The sequence below is a fragment of the Erpetoichthys calabaricus genome, chromosome 12, assembly GCF_900747795.2.
Source record: "Erpetoichthys calabaricus chromosome 12, fErpCal1.3, whole genome shotgun sequence".
Classification (NCBI taxonomy): Eukaryota; Metazoa; Chordata; class Cladistia; order Polypteriformes; family Polypteridae; genus Erpetoichthys; species Erpetoichthys calabaricus.
Window position 1 is genome coordinate 136,338,563 of NC_041405.2, and position 19,976 is coordinate 136,358,538.

Here is a 19,976-nt window from a genome sequence, read left to right on the forward strand (position 1 = left end):
ATGAGTCCAGACCCCTCTCTCTCTGCCTGTGTGTGTGCGGGTCTCTCTCTGGCGCTGCCTGTGTGTGTGCGCGGCTCTCTCTCTCGCGCTGCCTTTGTGTGAACCGAGGTTCCACTGATGTTGACTAATGAAAAGTCAACATGGCTAAGAGGTGCATGTGGAGTCTAGCAGAGACGAACGTGAATAACACCCGGTGTTGTTAGTTGCTGCGTCCAAGTTGGTGGGCGTGGCTCTGCGAGTTGTCGTCGTATCCAATGGTCTTAGAGTTGGTGGGCGTGGCTGTCTTGCGTGCTTTCCATGGGTGGCTATTTGTCGACGGCTTAGTGAATTATATATATAGATTATGTACATTTTTCGTTGTGTTCATTTGTCCTTGTCCCTTGTGCTTTGTTGGTGGTACCACAAATGGGCGGGACCACCTGCCGATCACCACTAAAAACGGCTCTCCACCCAATTTAAGGGAAGGCCTCCCCATGACTCCTTGCAGTTCATTGAATGCACTGGAGTGGTGAGTTCTTGTGAGTATCTGTGTCTTTGCTGTTGATTTTTGATTTTCTGGATATAGAACCTGAGCTGTGTTTCTCAACTTCGTCTTTGAATTGTGTATCTGATTTTTTGAACCTCTGCTCTGTCTTGACTTTGATTTTTATGGATACTGTATTGGGACTCTGTTTTCTGTGTTACTCTTGCCTTCCAGGCAACACTTTGTGCACTTTGGAGCTTCATGCCTGCACAGGGCTTATGTGAAAATAAACCTTCTATTTTTATCAAGATTTATCTCGGCCCTTTGGGATTCTAGTTGGGGTACTTTCACAGTGTTTTTCCCCTCAAGTTGGCAGCATTGGAAATGTTTTGCAGCTGTACTTTTTGAACTCAGCCATTTCATGACAAGCGCTCTGAAGTATTCCAACATTCCTCAGCAGCGCTTTCTTTTCCCTGTGCTGTCTGCTCAGACATCACAAGGAGGAAGAGTGAACTGTGACACAAGCAGAACTGCTGAATTTAATCAAAAGACCTGAAGTGCCAGTTTTGGGATGGAAAATGTTTGTTAGGCTTTGTTCCTGTCTGCACTGTGGTTTATAGCTGGTTTAAAGCTGTCTTCTTTCCAAATCCATTTCTTTGTACTGTATATCACTGTGATCTCAGTGTAGCCATGATGGAATGTTCTTGATGGGCATGATCTCCTTCTGCCTCAGACCAGCAGGAAAACTGGGACAGGATGAGGCCTGCGATGGGATTGACTTTTAAGTATTTTATTATACAGTGACAAATTTGTAGTCACTGTTCACTTTGTTTTAAGTCAGATTGGAGAACAAATCCAGTTGATCACATAATTGACTCTTTCATCTTCTCCCAGGTTACATAGTATTCCTTTGGCCAGTTTAGCAATACCCCCTGCCTGCCTCAGGTTCTTTTCACATTTTCAGGTAGCGAGAAAGACAAGATCATTGATGGGACAAAAACCAAAGCTCACAGTCATCCCCATATGGCCATGGTGACGGTGCAAGATATCTCATTCACTGAGATCAGCTTACTGCGAGAAAGAGTAAGCGTCTACAGTAAGTGGCTGGCCATCTTGTCAGTTCTTGCCATGCAGCACTCATGTCATAAAAAGTCATGAATATTTCTGCAGAAATATCCATAAAGAAGTATGGTTGCTATCAGAGAGAGTTCCATTTGGTACATGTTTCCAATTTTCTTTCATTTCCTTTTGTTCACTTATTATTTATGTTTATTTTAATAGTCTGTTGTCCTTCAGATTGGGACAGTGCTGGATAGTATGTGAATTTCCCCCTGGGATTAATAAAGTATCTATCTATCTATCTATCTATCTATCTATCTATCTATCTATCTATCTATCTATCTATCTATCTATCTATCTATCTATCTATCTATCTATCTATCTATCTATCTATCTATCTATCTATCTATACAAAACTGCCCTCCCTCTACTCCTCCCTGTCTCATGTGCTGAATTTTCCTGTTCAACAGGTCAATAACTTTGCTCCTGGGGTTTCATAATAGAAGAAACAAATCCAGGCAAGAGACTCCAGTGGAGAAAGTCATTCATCAGGAGCAATTTAAAGGCAAGACTTTTGTAAATGACTTTGTGCTTCTAAAGGTGTGTTTTAAAATCACAGCTACATATTACTTCATGCTGCTGGCTTTTGGGTTTCTGGTAACCCGAGGGACTGTCACCCTGAATCTTTTGCATGATGTGAAGAATACAAATTAAAGCTCTTTCTATTTATCCTTTCCAATTTAATCATAAAGTGATGGTCAGGATGGAAGACTTCTTAAATTGGCCACATGGACTCCAAATCCATACACCAAACCAGAGAGCTGCATGAAGTCCTCATACAGAAGGTTTCCATCTGCTTATCCCTCATAAATACCATGAAATTAAAGTAACCTCTGTCCTTCCACCTCGGCACAGGGCTCAGTGGTCACTTAAAAGGTGGAGTAGACTTAATAGTTTCCAAGGGTTTTCAGATCAGACAGAATGCATTCTGACTTTTCTCCATTTGGAAACAGCTCAATCACAATGGCAAATCACAAAATAAGTGCAGGTAGTCCACCTTCTAAACAGCGATGAGTCCTTTCCACCTGGAGCCACCTGCTCTCTGGGTGGAAGGGGAAAAACTGAGAGCAAAGGTCAAGGCAGCACTGTGCTGAGAGAAGTGGAATGCAACACTCTAATGATGACTCACTCCAACTCTGCAGTTATAATATGTTGGTGACTTCAACCATGTGACTTTGGAACAAATGATGACAAAGTTCTATCATTCTCTGACTTGTTCCACTCAACAAGATAACATGCTGGACCAGCTGTATTCAAATGTTAAAGATGCCATTAAGTGTAAACTGCTCACTCCTTTAGGCAAATCTGACCACAACCTGATTCATGTTTTTCCCAGCTACAAACCTGTTATTAGACGGCAGCCTGTTACCACCAGAATAGTAAGGAAGTGGAGCCCGGGGGCTGAATTGGTCACTTGCAGAAATTCTCAGATGATTCTGCTCTTATGGGGTGTTTTGTTAAGTGGGATGAGACCGAGTATAGGAGACAAGCGGAAATGTTTGATTCACAGTCCCACACGGCACACAGTGCTCCCGCACTAAACACCTCTAACACAGGCCTTCTTTGCAATGTCCATGGACTGCCTCTCCTCTACTCACAGGAGCTTCGTCCTGCTCCTGCTCCGGACCCTAGCTCCCAGACTGTGGGAAGGCGGCCCCTTTTATGTTCACCCAGACATGCTCCAGGTGCTCATTGATGACCTTCTGGCGGCACTTCCTGGTGTGGCGCAAGTGCAGGTTTCCCGAGCTCCAAGATGCTCGGGGCAACCCCTGTCGGGTCGAGCCTCCTGGCTCCGTCCCCGTGGTCCCTTCTTTATCCAGGGCAGTTGCCCCCTCGTGGAACGGGGAACGAATAACCCGCTTCCCGGTCCTTCCAGGTGTCCCGGCTGAGTCTGCCCCCCAGCCTCCTGTGACAAGACATAATATAAAAAGGCGATACCCCTCCCTTAAGGATACGGCGGTAAGAAATCATAATGATGGTTTATGTGGGATAACAGACGAGGAAGCCATGACAAGACCGTCACCGAAGTGGGAGCCCAATGTATAAAGTCTACTATTATCATCACTGCGTTGGAAGGATTTTCTGGATCGGATGACGGTATCTCCTATCTGTCCATCGGCTTCAAAGGTGTGCTGGGCAATGTTACAATGCTTTTTACTCTTTCTTCATGTGCAGACCCCCATTTAGGTAAATCCTGCCATTCCAAACAAAGAAATGAAGCTCCAATGTAATGCTGACTCTGACACACAGAAATAGTACAATGCCCATTTCGCAGTTGTCCTTAACTTGTCTTGTTTTAAAATGCTTGCCTAGCAATTCTAAGTGCTGGGCCCCTGTACTAAATCTGGCTTTGTGAGGTGTACAAATGAGAAGAAAAGAAAAGCAGATTTAAAATATTTGTACAGAGCACAATGACATATTAAACTTATATTCCGATTACACTGGTATCATCACTTCAAGAGGGGCTCACCGAATCAACAAGCTGATTTTAAAGGGTAGGCTCGGTTATCGAACACACTCAGGAACTCTGTGGTATGGTGTGTTCATAGCTCTGTAAGCCTTTTTTTAAAATAAAAAAATAATTAATTGGCTGGCTCAATCTCGATGGGTGTGCGTACTCGCACAGCTGCGGGAGGTTGGTGAGGTAATTGGGGCGAGACACACTTGCATGTGAGGGTGCAGTCTGTTTCAATTACTTCATTGGCTTTCTGTGGTGCTTTATTGACATGCTGCACCTGCTGAGGCATATGAGGGGGAGCCGGCATGATAGAAGAGGAAAAAAAGAACAGAGAAAATTAGAGGAAAAAGAAAAGGGAAAAAAAAGGAAGACTGGAGAGAAGAAGGCAGGAGGCTGAGGAAGTGGGTGTGTGAGAACCTGAGATAGAAGGCAGACAACCAGGTGGAAGTTCCTTGGCAAGCATGAGGCCAATGCTCCGGGGCTGAAGGAGGTCACTCTGGCTGAGCGATCTGGGAGCTGGAGAGTCACATGCTGTTTGGTGGGAGCAACTCAGGGAGAAGCAGCATGGCTGCAGGGGAATTGGAAGACTAATTGAGGTGTCCTGCTGGGGAGCCATGGACCTCAGGGAAGCGAGCCTGGCAGCGGAAATCGTAGGCTTTGCGTAGTGCCCTGCTAGAGCTACAGAAGACTGCAGGGGTCCAAACCTTGGAGCAGATGCAGAAAGAGAGCTGAACTGATGGTTATTTGTCTCCTCAGCTGCAATGAGCCACTTGGGGTTAGCTGAGGAGGTGTATGCTTTCAAAGGGATGCAGCAAGGACTGCATTTTTAAAGGATAGATTCCTGCCATATTTTTAACCTCGCTTTTAAAGGATTGTTTATTTGATTGATTTTAACCTCCACTGAACACCTTTATTGGATTATTTATTTATTGAAGAGTTTAGAACATTGCACTTTTGAACACTGTTTGTTTTTGATGGTTTTAATATAACAACCAAAGCACTATCACACCCTACCCCTTGCTATGTTTGTGCGTTGTGTTGTGTCCTCATCTGCTGGCTCATCCCTCAGGTACAATATCAGCAGTAGCGGGTTCAAGAGGCTCCCTAAAGCAATTGGGAGTGTGGAGTCAGCCTGCACTGTCACAAACCCCTGGAGTTGGTAAAGGAAGGGATTAAAACAAAACTGAATTTGTAAGCCAACAAAATTATTCAGCAGAAATGTCTGAAGAAACACGACTGGGGTTTCTTTATACAAACAGCAATACGTCTTGTAATGGACAGCCAGGACTCCTACCTGGGACACTGTTGTAATAGAAGGACTAGGGGAAGGAGCTTGAACAGGGCAATACCTCCCTGACAGAGGGCAGCCCCCTAGGCTTGCTACGGTCCCGGGTTTGGAGCATGGAAGCTCAACCCTACTGGCGACCGCTGCAAGGATAATGGCTGAGCCCTCCTCTGCAGGGTTGGAAGCGCCGCTGGAAGGAGATTATGGAATACCTGGAGAACTTCCAGGTGCTCACGCCATTCAGAGAGCCAGAGTCGGGAGGAGGTGGACAAAGCTTACTGAAGGACAAGGGTTTATGCCTCAGACACAAACTCATTGATTTACCCTAACAACAACCTCACTGCTCCATTATCTGCACATCATGATGATTCAGTATTTCTCTGACACTAAAATTTATCTGCAAAGCTCCAGACCTGATCTCCATTAGAGTGAAGCTGGCACTAATGCTACTTTGAGATTTCAGCAGATTTTAACTGTTCTTTGGGTATGTCTCTCAGAAATTTTATATTAAAGATATCTGAACAACAATTAGTCACAGACCTTCCACAACCAGTAACTAATATCTCACTCCAAGTTATTGCTGACAACAGGCCCTGTTGATGGTTGCATGACACGATAGTGCTGTAGCTTGTGACATTTTTACATCAGTATCATCAGAGATACTATCTTCTTTATGCATCCTATTTAGAAAAACAGAAAGATGCATCTTCTTGGTAGTTAGATACTAAAATAATGTTTAGACAGTGTTCAGAACTTCATATTTTTTGGGCTCTCGTTGTTATTTTGTCATTTTGCTGCTTTCCAGGTTCTGTGCACTGACTTCTCTGCTCTTTAAAGAAACTCTGTGGTGGTATCCTGATTTTTGACCTTCATAATTTCCTTTTTTTTGACTTGTCAGTTCATTCACAGCATATCCACCACAACAGTATAAAAATAAACTGAGCAGAAGAAAAAAAGTTGGGGTTCCGGGTGGGAAACCGGTTTATTGCAAGTGTGGCACTATCTTGTGGAAGGAAAGTAGTTTAGTGTAAGACCTGTGAATCCTTAATAATAACAAGTAATTTTACCATCATGTCAGCATGCCACACTGCTCGGAAATGAATAATCGATCTACTGATGCTTTTATAAGTGTAATCAAGACTAAAATAGGACTTTGTTAAGGTAAACGAGTAATTGATGCATTTTTGCGGTACCTAAACTAAATTGTTACCAATATATCTTTTGTTTTTTGTCTATCCATCAAAGTATTGTATTGCTTAACAAACTAATTGAGAAGGTTGGCTCTGTGGAAGGAGAGAAACTGGAAAGCTTAGAAACTGTGGCAGATCAGAGAATGTTGTCTAGACTTCGGTCTATTATTGAAAATGCTAATCGCCCCCCTTCATTGTGTTGTAGTTGGACAGTTTCAGTAATACACTGACTAGAATAAAGTCCTCCCCTGAACGTAACAGGAGCCATCAGGCTCTATAACTCCTCTTCCAGTCAATCATTCACACTATAAGTTGCTTAATTTTTCTCTAATGGATAGAGAGCACCTCTAGGACATTAGGTACTATAGATAAATAAAGCTGTGTGCCATCTGCATAACTTTGATTGTTCGCCTTGTGGTTTGAGATAATCTGCCCTAATGGCACCATGTAGATTGAAAATCACAGTGACCTCAGAGTAGATTCTTGTGGTACCCCATATACAATATCATGGATCCTCAAACTACAATCACCACAACTAACAAACATTTCCCTCTCTCTTTTTCTCTCTCTGTTTACATATATATATATATATATATATATATATATATATATATATAATATATATATATATACGAAAGTCGAGGCCAAGGGCTTCAGGAAAACTAGCTTTATTCATTTCAAAATAGGAAGAACATGGAAATTTATTGAAACGGAAGCCACCACTTCCCTACACACAGACACAGCAAAGGAGCAGTGACATTGTCTTGCCTTGACTTCTTTCTTCAGTTCAGGAACAGATATTCCTCAGTGTCAGGTTGGTTCCGCGGCTGCGGATCAATGGCTAGAATCAGGTCATCCTGGAAGGGAGGAGACAGTAAGAAAGAGTAGGTCAGGACAATGGCTGGATTAAAGTACTCCCTGTATCAGCCCTTGGTCGAAGGACACATTACGTGGCAGGGCTGCAAACTCGTAGTTGCCTCGGTGATGCAGTGAACCTGCTGTTGCTTCACCAGCAGACAAACAACCCTCAACAGATGCATTAATGGCGTTTTGGCACTGGGAGGATTGTCTTAACACGTCTCACAACATATATATATGCTGACCAGTAGGGGGCACTGCAGCCTCCTAAACCTCAGACACAACAACGTACAAACAGCCTTTTTATTGAGCCCCAAAACACCTTCTTCACAAGAATAACAATGTTTTTCTTTAGCAGTAGGGTGTTGTACCATGTTAGCCATTATGAATGTAGTGAGAAGTCAAGCAAAATGACTCCTTTTATTGGCTAACTAAAAAGATTACAATATGCAAGCTTTCGAGGCAACTCAGGCCCCTTCTTCAGGCAAGATGTAGGAAAGATGTATTAAATTTTGTCTGAAGGAGGGGTCTGAGTTGCCTCGAAAGCTTGCATATTGTAATCTTTTTAGTTAGCCAATAAAAGGTGTCATTTTGCTTGACTTCTCACTATAATGTTTTGCTTTGAATTTTGCTAAAACATTTCAAATGAAGATGCTCAGATTGTGGAATTATTTGAATACACGTCACACTATTGCCTGAACTGTTCTATAAAGTAAGCTAAAAGCTGCAGAGCTTTTGTAAATTTGGACAAACACAACTACAATTTTTTGACAGAAAACTAATCTACCAAGCATAACTGCTCTTTCCGGAGTAATTACTCCATTAACACCATCCACATGTGTCCATGATCCCATCTGTACAGGCTTTTTTTTAGACATCTTTAACTCTGTAATTAACAACGTATTTTATATATACTGTTTATGAAAATGTACAACGTTTTGTTTTATTGATTCCTGTCCTCCTGGTTATAACCTCATGTTGCTTTTTCTGATTTTACTCTATTTCCCGATTCCAACAGTAACTGCTGCCACCCTGCAGCAGTTTTAAATTTTGAAGGAGCTTCCACATCTTTTTATTTGTTTGAATGTTTTACTAAATCCATAAAGAAATCACATTCGTTTCTCAAAGATCACATTCTTCAGTAACGGGTATCGTATCTGATTTGTTCAACATTGAGCCTTAGGGAAGTTTTCTTGTTTCAAATTTCCAGTTTTCTTCATTATTTCTGATGAAGCCCTCATTTAGCCATTTATTGCAAATTTAGACAAAATGGGTCACGTATTTCACTTAAATCTTTATTGTGAACAATTTGAAAATGTACTACGTATTTAATTCAGTCAATAGCTAAAAATGCATTACCAGTAATTTGGCATGAAAATGTTCTTCTCCCTTACAGTCTATCTGATGTAGCTACACTGTGGTTTGTGGTTAGCTTCAAGACATCTGCCTTCTTCCTCCACTCACTTGATGTGATTATACTATATATACTAATGCGATCTCAGAATTGCTGAGTTGTAGAGACAGTCAACAGTGGAGCCATGATCCGAGTCTACTGGAGTGCCATTGCTGCTGTCTGGATTGGATTGGCAGGTAAACTAGGACAGAGTATGGAGTGGGGCTGGGCAGTGGGGAGACTCTGTCAGATATTTCACTGTGAAGTGGCAGCTTTATATTTTTTAAAGACGCCAAACCAATGCACAACTTTATAACACCTGCCTATTTGCAGAATCTTTTTAAGGGTTCTTGATGAGTCTCCCAGATTGAAGAATATTGCTTTGGCTAAATTGCTGACTGACACAGGTTACTGCAACACCTTCATATATTTGCCTTCATTTCTTTCAGGTGCCTCTAAAGAGCAGATCATTGATGGGAAGGAAGTCAGACCCCACAATCGACCCTACATGGCCTTCTTGCTAGCAGAATTTGGTCCACACTCCTACATTTGTGGAGGGTTCCTCATCCATCCTGACTTCATCCTGACAGCAGCCCACTGCGAAGGAGAGTAAGTGTCTTATTAACTGGGGTGTCTGTCTCTTATCTTTATCTTACTTACAAGTACACTTGGAAGAAATCTATAAGTAAGTAAATTAGACATACAGTCATAACATACAATTCTCAAACACAGATCAGGATTGTAGGGCCCTGGTGCCTATATTTGCAGCACTGGGCACAAGGCAGGAAACAGCTCAGAACCAGGTAACAGTCCATCACAGGGTGATCAACCTAACCTGCATGTCTTTGGGGATGTCTGAGGTAAAGAAGAGAGAGCATGCAGTCTCTACACAGACAAAAACTGACCAACAAGTGCCAACCATTGTGCCAATGTGCCACCTGACAAACAAGCACCCAGACCGTATTAAACATATGTACCATGACTTAAAAAGAAATCAAGTTTAAATGTGGGAACTGAAAGTTATTAAACAGAATAAAAGGTTACAAACTGAGTAAAGACTGAAATATCGATAGCCGCAAGGAGGTGATTACAAAGGACCTGACATTAAGAATAGGAATTAAAAACACAATGTTTTTAAAGTACAATGCCTATAACCAACTAAATCAAAAAGATTGTTTTTAAAAGCTTGTAGATATTTAAGTGTTGTGAAGACTGTGAATGACATACATCTAGTTAAGCAAAGTTGTAAGTAAGAGTGAAATGATGCTATCTACATTTGTATGTGGCAGAATTCATAATGCTACAAAAAGAGGAGCTTGTGCACAAACCTTTAAAGAATAAGCATAAAGAAACACACCGGAAACGTCAAATAGAAACAGGACCCTCATTCATAGGATGAGCAAGAAAAGAAACCAGAAAATGTCAGGCTGAACATTACAGTCAATGGTGGCATTTCAGCATGGAATGGTGAGGGGTTTTAATCTTTATGGAAATTGTGTTTGGCAACTCACACTTTCAGAATGTAATGAAATGTGATTGATTTGTATTCTCATACATTTTCAGACCCATTTATTTCAACTTAGGATTGTATGGCATTAATAACAGCTTTGCTAATGCAGCAACATAGAGCCTCTAAATCTGGTCACTATTCAGGGAGTCGATGTAGAAGTGATACTTGAGGGTCCGCATCAGTGACAGGTTGGACTGGTCTCATAACACAGAGGACCTATATAAGAAAGAGCAGAGCAGGCTCTTTTTTCATAGTGTGGGCAGTGACATTTTTCACATCGTCAACAACTCTGCAATGGCCACAGTGATTTTCTACACTGTGGTGTGCTGGGCTGGTAACATCACTTCAAGAGAGGCACACTGAATTAAAAAAAACTGATTTAAAAGGCAGGCTTAGTTATAGGATGCTTTCTGGACCCCCTGGTGGTAGCAAGGGACAGAATTAAAATAAAACTGAGTGCCATTACGAGCCATGGTGCACATCCTCTCTCTGATCCACTAATACTGAGGACTTTCAGCTAATGAATCATTCAGCAGAAGTGCATCAAGAAACGCTTCACGGCTCCTTTATACCAAAAGCAATACATCTGCATAAGGCCTCACTGGGACTGGGACTCAGATGTCTGTCCTTCTTTTTAATTTTCTTCCTTTACTCATTCTGATGTGTGTTAAGACCATAGTCTCTATCTATCTATCTATCTATCTATCTATCTATCTATCTATCTATCTATCTATCTATCTATCTATCTATCTATCTATCTATCTATCTATCTATCTATCTATCTACAGTGTCTCAAAATTCAGTCTTACCTTATTGATCATTCTTCTCAGTACAGTGAGCTTTGGTTAAGTCTTCTTTCCTCACTCCTAGATGGTCAATTTTATGGGTCATTTAACATCTTTTTATAATAATTAAAACAGTCCCTCACAACCCAGAGTTTCATTACTAGAGTTTGAGAATATTATGTATATTTTAAATATTTCTAACATTTTCTTTCTTGTCCTGTTGCCCCCTCCCTGCTCATCATCATTTATTTCAAATTCCTGCAGTAGGTTCTGTGTTTTGTGTTCAGATTGAACATCTTGTGTGAACTATGCTCTTAGAAACAAAATTGTTCTTCCTATACTCTTCCCTGACTAACCTGCTGCTTTTGTCATCCACAGGAAAATCATTGTTTTTCTAGGAGCTCATAATCTCTCACACCCTGAGAAATCCTGGCAGAAGATCACAGCCAAAGAAATCATCCCTCATGAACATTACAATGAGAAGACTATTGTGAACGACATCATGCTTCTGAAGGTGAGCGTCACCATCAGCTCAGATCAATATCACAACTTCAGAGTTACTACATATCTGCTGTGCTTTTGGGCTTGCAACTGTTTTCTTGAAATAGCATGATGTTCATGGTAGCTTTGAAATAAATGTGTAGCTTAGGGATGCACTGTCAATATTCACTCCAAGAATGATATTACTGTATATACAGCATCCCTGTGGAAAATTACATCCAGAATTTTTGCAAGATATTATTTTAGGTTTTAGGTAGACTTTATTAATCTAGTGAGAAATTTGTTTGCAGCAGGAATGTACAAAGCAGAAGACTGTTACACAGTGTGGGGCACAGCCCGGACACAGACAGGTAGACATGTTGGTTTCACCACACACACGTTTATTTACAATATATACAATGTCCATAAGTGCACAAACCCAGTGCTGCAGCACCAATCACCCCTTAAGTCTTTGGCCACACAACACAATGCCTTCAGTCTCTGGTCCGCCTCCACTCCTCTCCTCTGAGCTCTGTCCTACTTCCACCCGACTCTTGCCATTGCTAGGAGGGAGGCGGCCCCTTTTAAACACCCCGGATGGACTCCAGGTGCTTCCCGAGGAGCTTCCGTTGACACACCCCTGTGTGGCGGAAGCTGTGGTTGTGTACCCAGAAGCCCTCCGGGTGTCCCCAATCCTCTTCCTTCCAGCACTTCTGGGTGTGGCGGAAGTGCTGAGGTCCAGGGCTCCCAAGGCATCGGGGCGCCCCCTGGTGGTGACCACGGGCCCCTACAGGGTTGAGCTTCCAAGCTCTGTACTCGTGGCCCCCAAAGCAACCAGGGCGGTTTCCCCGTTGTGTTCTGAAGGAGGCACAAGCCCTCCTCCAGTCCTCCTGGACATCCCAGCCGGGCATGAACCCCAGCCGGGTGCCACAACAGATACAAGAACGTGACCAAGGCCTGTTGCAAACCAATTATTGCACTGCTAATTTTTACAATTCTGTTAAATGGTTAATATTCAAAATGCTGAGATGGCAAAATCAAAAAAAAAAAGAAGAAATGTAATAACAGATTCAAGATAGGATCTTCTTATATAATACGCTACCGTGGCTGTCCATTTGTCTGTCCAGGATTTCAAATCACCTGTAGCTCGCAAACCGTTTGACACATTGACCTGAAATTTGGTACACATATACTATGTGACATCTACTATCCGCTTTTGGGGTGATGATTGACCTCCAAGGTTTTTCCTCTTTTTATTTTTATTTTATTTTATTGTAGAATCAATTCTCGGCAGCATCACCGTCACTTCCCCTACCTCTTCATATCTTAAATCATTCTTGAGGCAAATTGAAGACTTAAGTGCCAGCTTAAGTGAAAAATTAAGAAAAATGTACTAAGTAATCACAAAACAAACACAGAGTTAATCAGTTTTAACAAAAAAAGATGCCGACAAAAGAATAGAAGAAGTGGGCTGCTAGGATGGAGAAAAGAAGAGCTGCTCAGGGAGCAGAAAGCGCATCAACCTCTGAGCAAACAAATGGCAAACAGAGAAAGAGTATAAAATCTATGGATGCTCAGGATTTGGCCCAGAAGTTGATTGAGAGCATACCAGGGCGATTTTCAGAGGACTTGAAAAAGAAGGGCCAACATTGCAAATATTGACTCTTTGCATAAACGTAATGTAATTGTCAATAAAAGCCTTTGAAACTTATGAAATGCTTGTAATTCTACTTCAGTATACCGTAGAAACATGTGACAAAATTATCTAAAAACACTGAAGCAGCAAACTTTTTGAAAACCAATATTTGTGTCATTCTCAAAACTTTTTGCCACAACTGTAGTTATATTTTGAAGAGGTGGACCTATGGGGAGATATCTTAAACTGGCTGATCTACTTCTAAATCCACATAGAGGCTACTGTCAAAGAGCACAGATAGGCCTGCCTGGTTCAGACAGCCATGTGAAATCTGCATGCAGATCGTGACTGTCTGCCACCCCTCTTTATCTTCCTTCTGCTTTTTCGAAAGCTAAAATAAACTCTGAGCCTTCTCACTTCTGTTCACCCCAATGGCTCACTATTCTAAATGCATGCCATAAAGTGCTCGCTGACTGCATCCATACTTCATTTTAAACAGCTGGAGCACAGTGCCGATATCACGAACCAAGTGAAGACAATCCGCATTCCAGACATGGACGAGTCCTTCCAGCCTGGCACCACCTGCTCTGTGTCCGGATGGGGAAATACTGCAAGCAATGGGATGAACAGCGATGTGCTGATGGAGGTGGAGGTGGAGATCCAGAAACACTGTGACCATGCCACACAGATCTGCGCAAGAGGCACTGGCAGGAAAGGGGCCTGTGTTGTAAGTATAAAGAAGTTCAGTTTGACTAATCCACTTTTGCATCATTTGTATTTATTGTTCAAGAGTTTTCAAATATTTGACTCAGGCCCTGTGACTAAGAATTAGATTAAACAGGTATGACAATGTTATGTTATTTTATTTATTTCAGGGAGACTCAGGAGGTCCACTGGTTTGCTTGGATGGCAATAACATTCCTACTGGTGTGGGGATTGTATCTTATGGTCCAAAGAAATGTGAACAACCTGGAAAAAATGCCTACACAAAGGTATCAGCATATCGAGAGTGGATCGATAGCAAAATAGAGGCCAGCTCTACTGCTTGAGGTCTCTCATGGAGTTGGGTAAAGACCACCATAACTTGCACTAAGCCATGTAAGATCCTCAGTGGCGATCAATGGTACTAATGCCAAGTGCAGTAACAAAGTGTGAGGGGAAACCTGGCAATCTCTACAATTGTTACCCAGCAATACCCAACAGTTCATGTAACTGCTTAAGTGCTACAATAAAATCTGAATGGTCAATTTCCTGCTGTTCACGTCTGTCTTTGATGCTTGTTGATCAGTAAGCTTTCATGGGGTTGGTTTTTGTTGGCTTCTTGAGAGTCACAATGGCTTTAACTCTTTGAGGGCTGAATATTTTTTCCCAAACAACTCAGCACACCAAACAATGGTTTCACACATAAATCAACATCAAACGTCTGTTGTTTTGTTCTGTGGCGGCTGTCGTTGCCTGTTCGCTGTTTCTCCAGAATTCTGTACTATATCCCTCTCCTGTCTTTTTTCCACACCGCACTGGGTCTCTGTCTGCTCAAATAAGATGAAATCCATCCAGCATTAAAACAGTGTCAGGTATATCAGGTTTAAGCCAGCTTTTTGTAAAGCACAAAATGCCACTGTTCTTGTATGCTCCATGACCTGCTATGAGCACAGACAGTTCATCCATCTTATTTGACAGCTACAGTATGAAAGATTTTCCATTACAATGGATGGTAGACCAGTTCTAAAACGTTATCACTTCGCTTTTACTCTCGCACCGACATGTCTCCGTCTCCATCTCCATCTGTGGACTGTCTGCACTTACTCGTGACTGTAGATTATGGGAGTATTTAATACACCCTGCTTTCATTTTCTCAGTGTCTCTTACATTTTCAGGTGTTGCAGACATAAGGAAGCCTTTCAGTCCTCTTCATGACTCCATCCAAGTTTGCAGCCCGTTTAAAGTGACCATGATGTTAAGATACTCTCAAAAATCCTAGCTAGAAGGATGGAGAAAGTGCTGCCCTCGGTAATATCACAAGATCAAACTGGATTTATTAAAGGCCGACATCTATCTTCAAATCTCCGACGCTTGTTTAATGTTATATATTCACCAGCAAAATCAAACACCCCAGAGATATTACTATCATTAGACGCAGAAAAGGCATTTGACATGATCGAATGGAATTACCTTTTCACTGCATTGGAGAAATTTGGGTTTGGCCCGAATATTTGTGCTTGGATTAAACTACTGTATACCAGTCCAGAAGCTTCAGTTTGTATTAATAAAATTTGCTCAGACTACTTTAAACTAGAACGTGGTACCAGACAAGGATGTCCCTTGTCGCCACTGTTGTTTGCAATCGCTATTGAACCACTGGCGGTTCACTGCCGAAATTCTCATCAGATAAAGGGGATTGTCAGAGAAGGACTGGAACAGAAAATTTCTCTATATGCAGATGATATGGTCTTATATATATCGGACCCAGAAAACACTGTCCCTGCTGTTTTAACAGCACTAACAGAATTTCAAAAGATATCTGGTCTTAGAATTAATCTGAATAAAAGTATACTCTTTCCAGTGAACTCACAAGCATATAATATTAAATTAGACACCCTACCTTTTACCATAGCAGATCAGTTTAAATACCTAGGGGTAAATATCACAAGTAAACATAAAGCTCTTTATCAACAAAATTTTGGCGTCTGTATGGAAAAAATTAAGCAAGACTTGCATAGATGGTCAACCCTTCATCTCACTCTAGCCGGAAGAATTAACATTGTTAAGATGAATATCCTTCCTAAACTTCTCTTTTTATTTCAAAACATTTCAATATATATCAATAAATCGTTTTTTAAACAGTTAGATTCAATAATAACCTCATTCATTTGGAACTCAAAACACCCACGTATCCGAAGAGCGACCCTACAAAGACCTCAGGCAGAAGGTGGCATGGCTTTACCTAATTTTCAGTTTTATTACTGGGCAGCAAACATACAAGCCATAAAAACCTGGACACAAATAAATGCACATACACAGGCTTGGTCTGCAATAGAAGTAAAATCCTGTAGTACTTCTTTATATTCCCTGCTTTGCTCTCCAATAAATGAAAGTTATCGCAAATATACTAATAACCCAATTGTGCTTTACTCACTCAGAATATGGAACCAAATTAGGAAGCATTTTAAGATGGAAAATCTTTTATCAGTGGCACCTTTGCAAGGGAACCACCTCTTTCAACCTTCGCAAGTATATCCAGTTTTTAATACCTGGAAAAGTTTTGGGATTAAAATGCTCAGAGATCTTTATATAGACAACATATTTACATCTTTTGAACAATTACGTTCAAAATTTAACCTCCCAGCTACACATTTCTTTTACTATCTTCAAATTAGAAATTTTGTTAAACAGAAATTGCCCGATTTCCCCCACCTTGCACCCTCCACAATGCTGGAAAAAATACTGCTCAATTCCGAGGAAACAAAAACTATTTCCGCAATATATAAAATCTTATTAGAGTCCCTACCTTTCAAAGATCCAAGAGGACATTGGGAAGAAGATCTCTTAATCAATATATCAGAAAAGGAGTGGAAGGTAGCAAAGCAGAGAATTCACTCGAGTTCTATATGCGCAAAGCATAGAATTATTCAACTAAAAATTATATATCGAGCTCATCTGTCTCGCTTAAAACTGTCCAAAATGTTTCCAGGCCAGGATCCGACCTGCGAGCGCTGCAACCAAGCTCCTGCCTCACTGGGTCACATGTTCTGGGCCTGCACCAAACTAACATCATTTTGGACAAAGATTTTTAAGTGCCTCTCAGACAGCCTTAGTATCACAATCCCTCCTAACCCACTAACAGCTGTGTTTGGTGTCCTTCCAGATGGACTTGAATTGGAGAAGGACAAACAAACGGTGATTGCATTCACTACACTCTTGGCACGCAGACTTATTTTGTTAAATTGGAAGAATCCTAATTCTCCTCTTATAAGTCAGTGGGAAACTGATGTTTTATATTATTTGAAATTGGAAAAAATCAAATTTTCAGTTAGAGGATCTGTACAAAATTTTTTCAAAACTTGGCAGGATTTAATCAATATTATTTTAGAATAAGAGAATTAACTATTATTGTATTTAACTCCCTTCTCCATCTCTTATTTATATAGATATTTACTTCTCCCCTTCTTTTGTCTAATGTTGCCTTATTAAAAAGCTTAAAGAAATTTTCCTTTAGCTAAGCTCTCCTTCTCAGGGATGGGGTTTGATTTGTTTTCAAATTTGTTGGGTTATAAATGGATCTGTTTGTATGGAATGATTACAATGAAAATTAATAAAATAAAAATATAAAAAATAAAAAAATAAAAAAAAAATAAAGTGACCAGCCGGTACCTGTATTTGCGTGCACTGGAGTTCATTGGTAAAATTTAAAATTAATTTCAAATCCATTTATCCGATTTCTAGAGGCTACTAGCAGTGATAAGCCTGAAGCCAGATTAATTCTAATTTTAAATAAGACTAGTAACTAGTTAATAAGTTCAGAAAAGAAAAACAGTGAGAGATAACAGAGTTTCTTTTAAAAGGCTGCTGCTTGCACAACCGTTAATTAAGTCCCTGAAAGTACCTGAATGTTGCACCATGTGTGCATTTGTTTTTTTAGGCTGGTGCAAGTCTGCAGAGAGCTGGCACCTGTCACGACATCAATGTGAGCAAAACAAACATCACTACCTGTGTGTGTGTCTAGATAGATAGATAGATAGATAGATAGATAGATAGATAGATAGATAGATAGATAGATAGATAGATAGATAGATAGATAGATAGATAGATAGATAGATAGATAGATAGATAGATAGATAGATAGATAGATAGATACTTTATTAATCCCCAAGGGGAAATTCACATACTCCAGCAGCAGCATACTGATAAAAAACAATATTACTTTTGTATAACTTTGTATAATGTTAATGTTTACTCCCCCGGGTGGAATTGAAGAGTCACATAGTGTGGGGGAGGAACGATCTCCTCAGTCTGTCAGTGGAGCAGGACAGTGACAGCAGTCTGTCGCTGAAGCTGCTCCTCTTTCTGGAGATGATACTGTTTAGTAGATGTAGTGGATTCTCCATTATTGACAGGAGCCTGCTCAGTGCTTGTCGCTCTGTCACAGATGTCAAACTGTCCAGCTCCATGCCTACAATAGAGCCTGCTTTCCTCACCAGTTTGTCCAGGCGTGAGGCGTCCCTCTTCTTTATGCTGCCTGCCCAGTACACCAGCATATAGAAGAGGGTGCTCGCCACAACCGTCTGATAGAACATCTGCAGCATCTTATTCCAGATGTTGAAGGACGCCAACCTTCTAAGGAAGTATAGTCGGCTCTGTTCTTTTTTGCACAGAGCATCAGTATTGGCAGTCCAGTCCAATTTATCATCCAGCTGCACTTCCAGGTATTTATAGGTCTGCACCCTCTGTACACAGTCACCTCTGATGATCACGGGGTCCATGAGGGGCCTGGGCCTCCTAAAATCCACCACCAGCTCCTTGGTTTTGCTGGTGTTCGGTTGTAGGTGGTCTGAGTCGCACCATGTGTGTCTATGTGTGTCTGCGGGGGTGGAGTTAATTAAAACACACGGTCAGCCATTGGCCAGCAAAGTTGGTGTTTAAGCAACAGCCAATTGCAGCTCGGTGTCACTATCAGTTAGAAAACAATGAATGGTACAGAGTAGGGCTTCACGTGCCATAAACAGAGCACAGAAAGAGACTGCAGAGTCCCTCAAACATTGATGCTGGGGTATAATAATAATAATAATAATAATAATAATAACTTTATTTATATAGCACCTTATCAAGCATCCAACTCAAGGTGATTTCCACAGATTAATCAACAAAAATAAAGATATACCACATTTACTTATTATAATTAACTAATACTAGGATCATTTCTAATAAATGTAGTTATACTAAATACAAAATCACTCAGGTATTGTTAAGCATTATTTAACTACTAAAGTGCAAAACAAACCTTGTCTTATCAGAAAAAGGTTTTCTAATTAAAATATTTAAATCTTAAGGCAGACAATTGAACAACCAGATCTAATTAATATTTTGACATGTGAGTCCCTGTCTTTCACCCCAAAACACGAAGCTGAGTCTCAGTAATTTAGCAAAAGCAACTTTATTCAGCTTGAAACAGGAACAACATGGTTATTTATTTAGGGGGATCTACCATTCTCCTAAACACAGACACAGCAAATTCAGTGATATTTCAGTTCTGATATTAATTGTAGTTTTAGTTTTTAGTTTATATTATAAAATTTATTTTTATTTTTATTTAGTTCTGTGTTTAAAATATTAGTTTTTATTTTATTTTGTTCTGGCCTTTTCACATTATATTAGTACAATTCCAGGTTTTTTTCTGTTACAAGACCACAAATGTTGGCCTACACATATTTCAATGCAAGTTATGTTTTAGTCAACATAATACACTCACAGCTCATAATGCTGTTAAACACAGCTTGACTATCAATGATCAAACAGGTGAAGTAGCCTAATGAGTGTAGTCAGCAAGATCAAATGTTTCCACCCAAGAAACCACTCTGTGCAAGCACGTTACTGTTAGGCTTAAACAAGCATGTATTTTGAGAGATTTGTTTATATTGCAATGACATCCGTTGCACAGATAGCCACATAGTGAAAATATTTGCTCAACGAACGCCTGTGATGCAGGTGCACAGACGAGGTCCTCAGCCACTGGTGTTGACAATTTCTGCTGCCGGTACTGAAGTACTGAAGTGCAGTCCTGGTGCCAGAGAAGTGCTGGACT

At 40.8% G+C, this 19,976-nt stretch overlaps 1 protein-coding gene across 1 annotated transcript; it reads left to right on the forward strand.

The window, feature by feature from the left end:
* The first annotated feature begins 8,854 nt into the window (after nt 1-8,854).
* Nucleotides 8,855-14,424, forward strand: LOC114662714 (mast cell protease 1A-like). The gene is made up of 5 exons (XM_028816346.2): nt 8,855-8,963; nt 9,216-9,375; nt 11,440-11,575; nt 13,677-13,904; nt 14,053-14,424. Exons 1-5 carry the CDS (start codon nt 8,912-8,914, stop codon nt 14,224-14,226), a joined length of 750 nt encoding a protein of 249 aa, XP_028672179.1. The 5' UTR covers nt 8,855-8,911; the 3' UTR covers nt 14,227-14,424.
* The last annotated feature ends 5,552 nt before the right edge of the window (nt 14,425-19,976 follow it).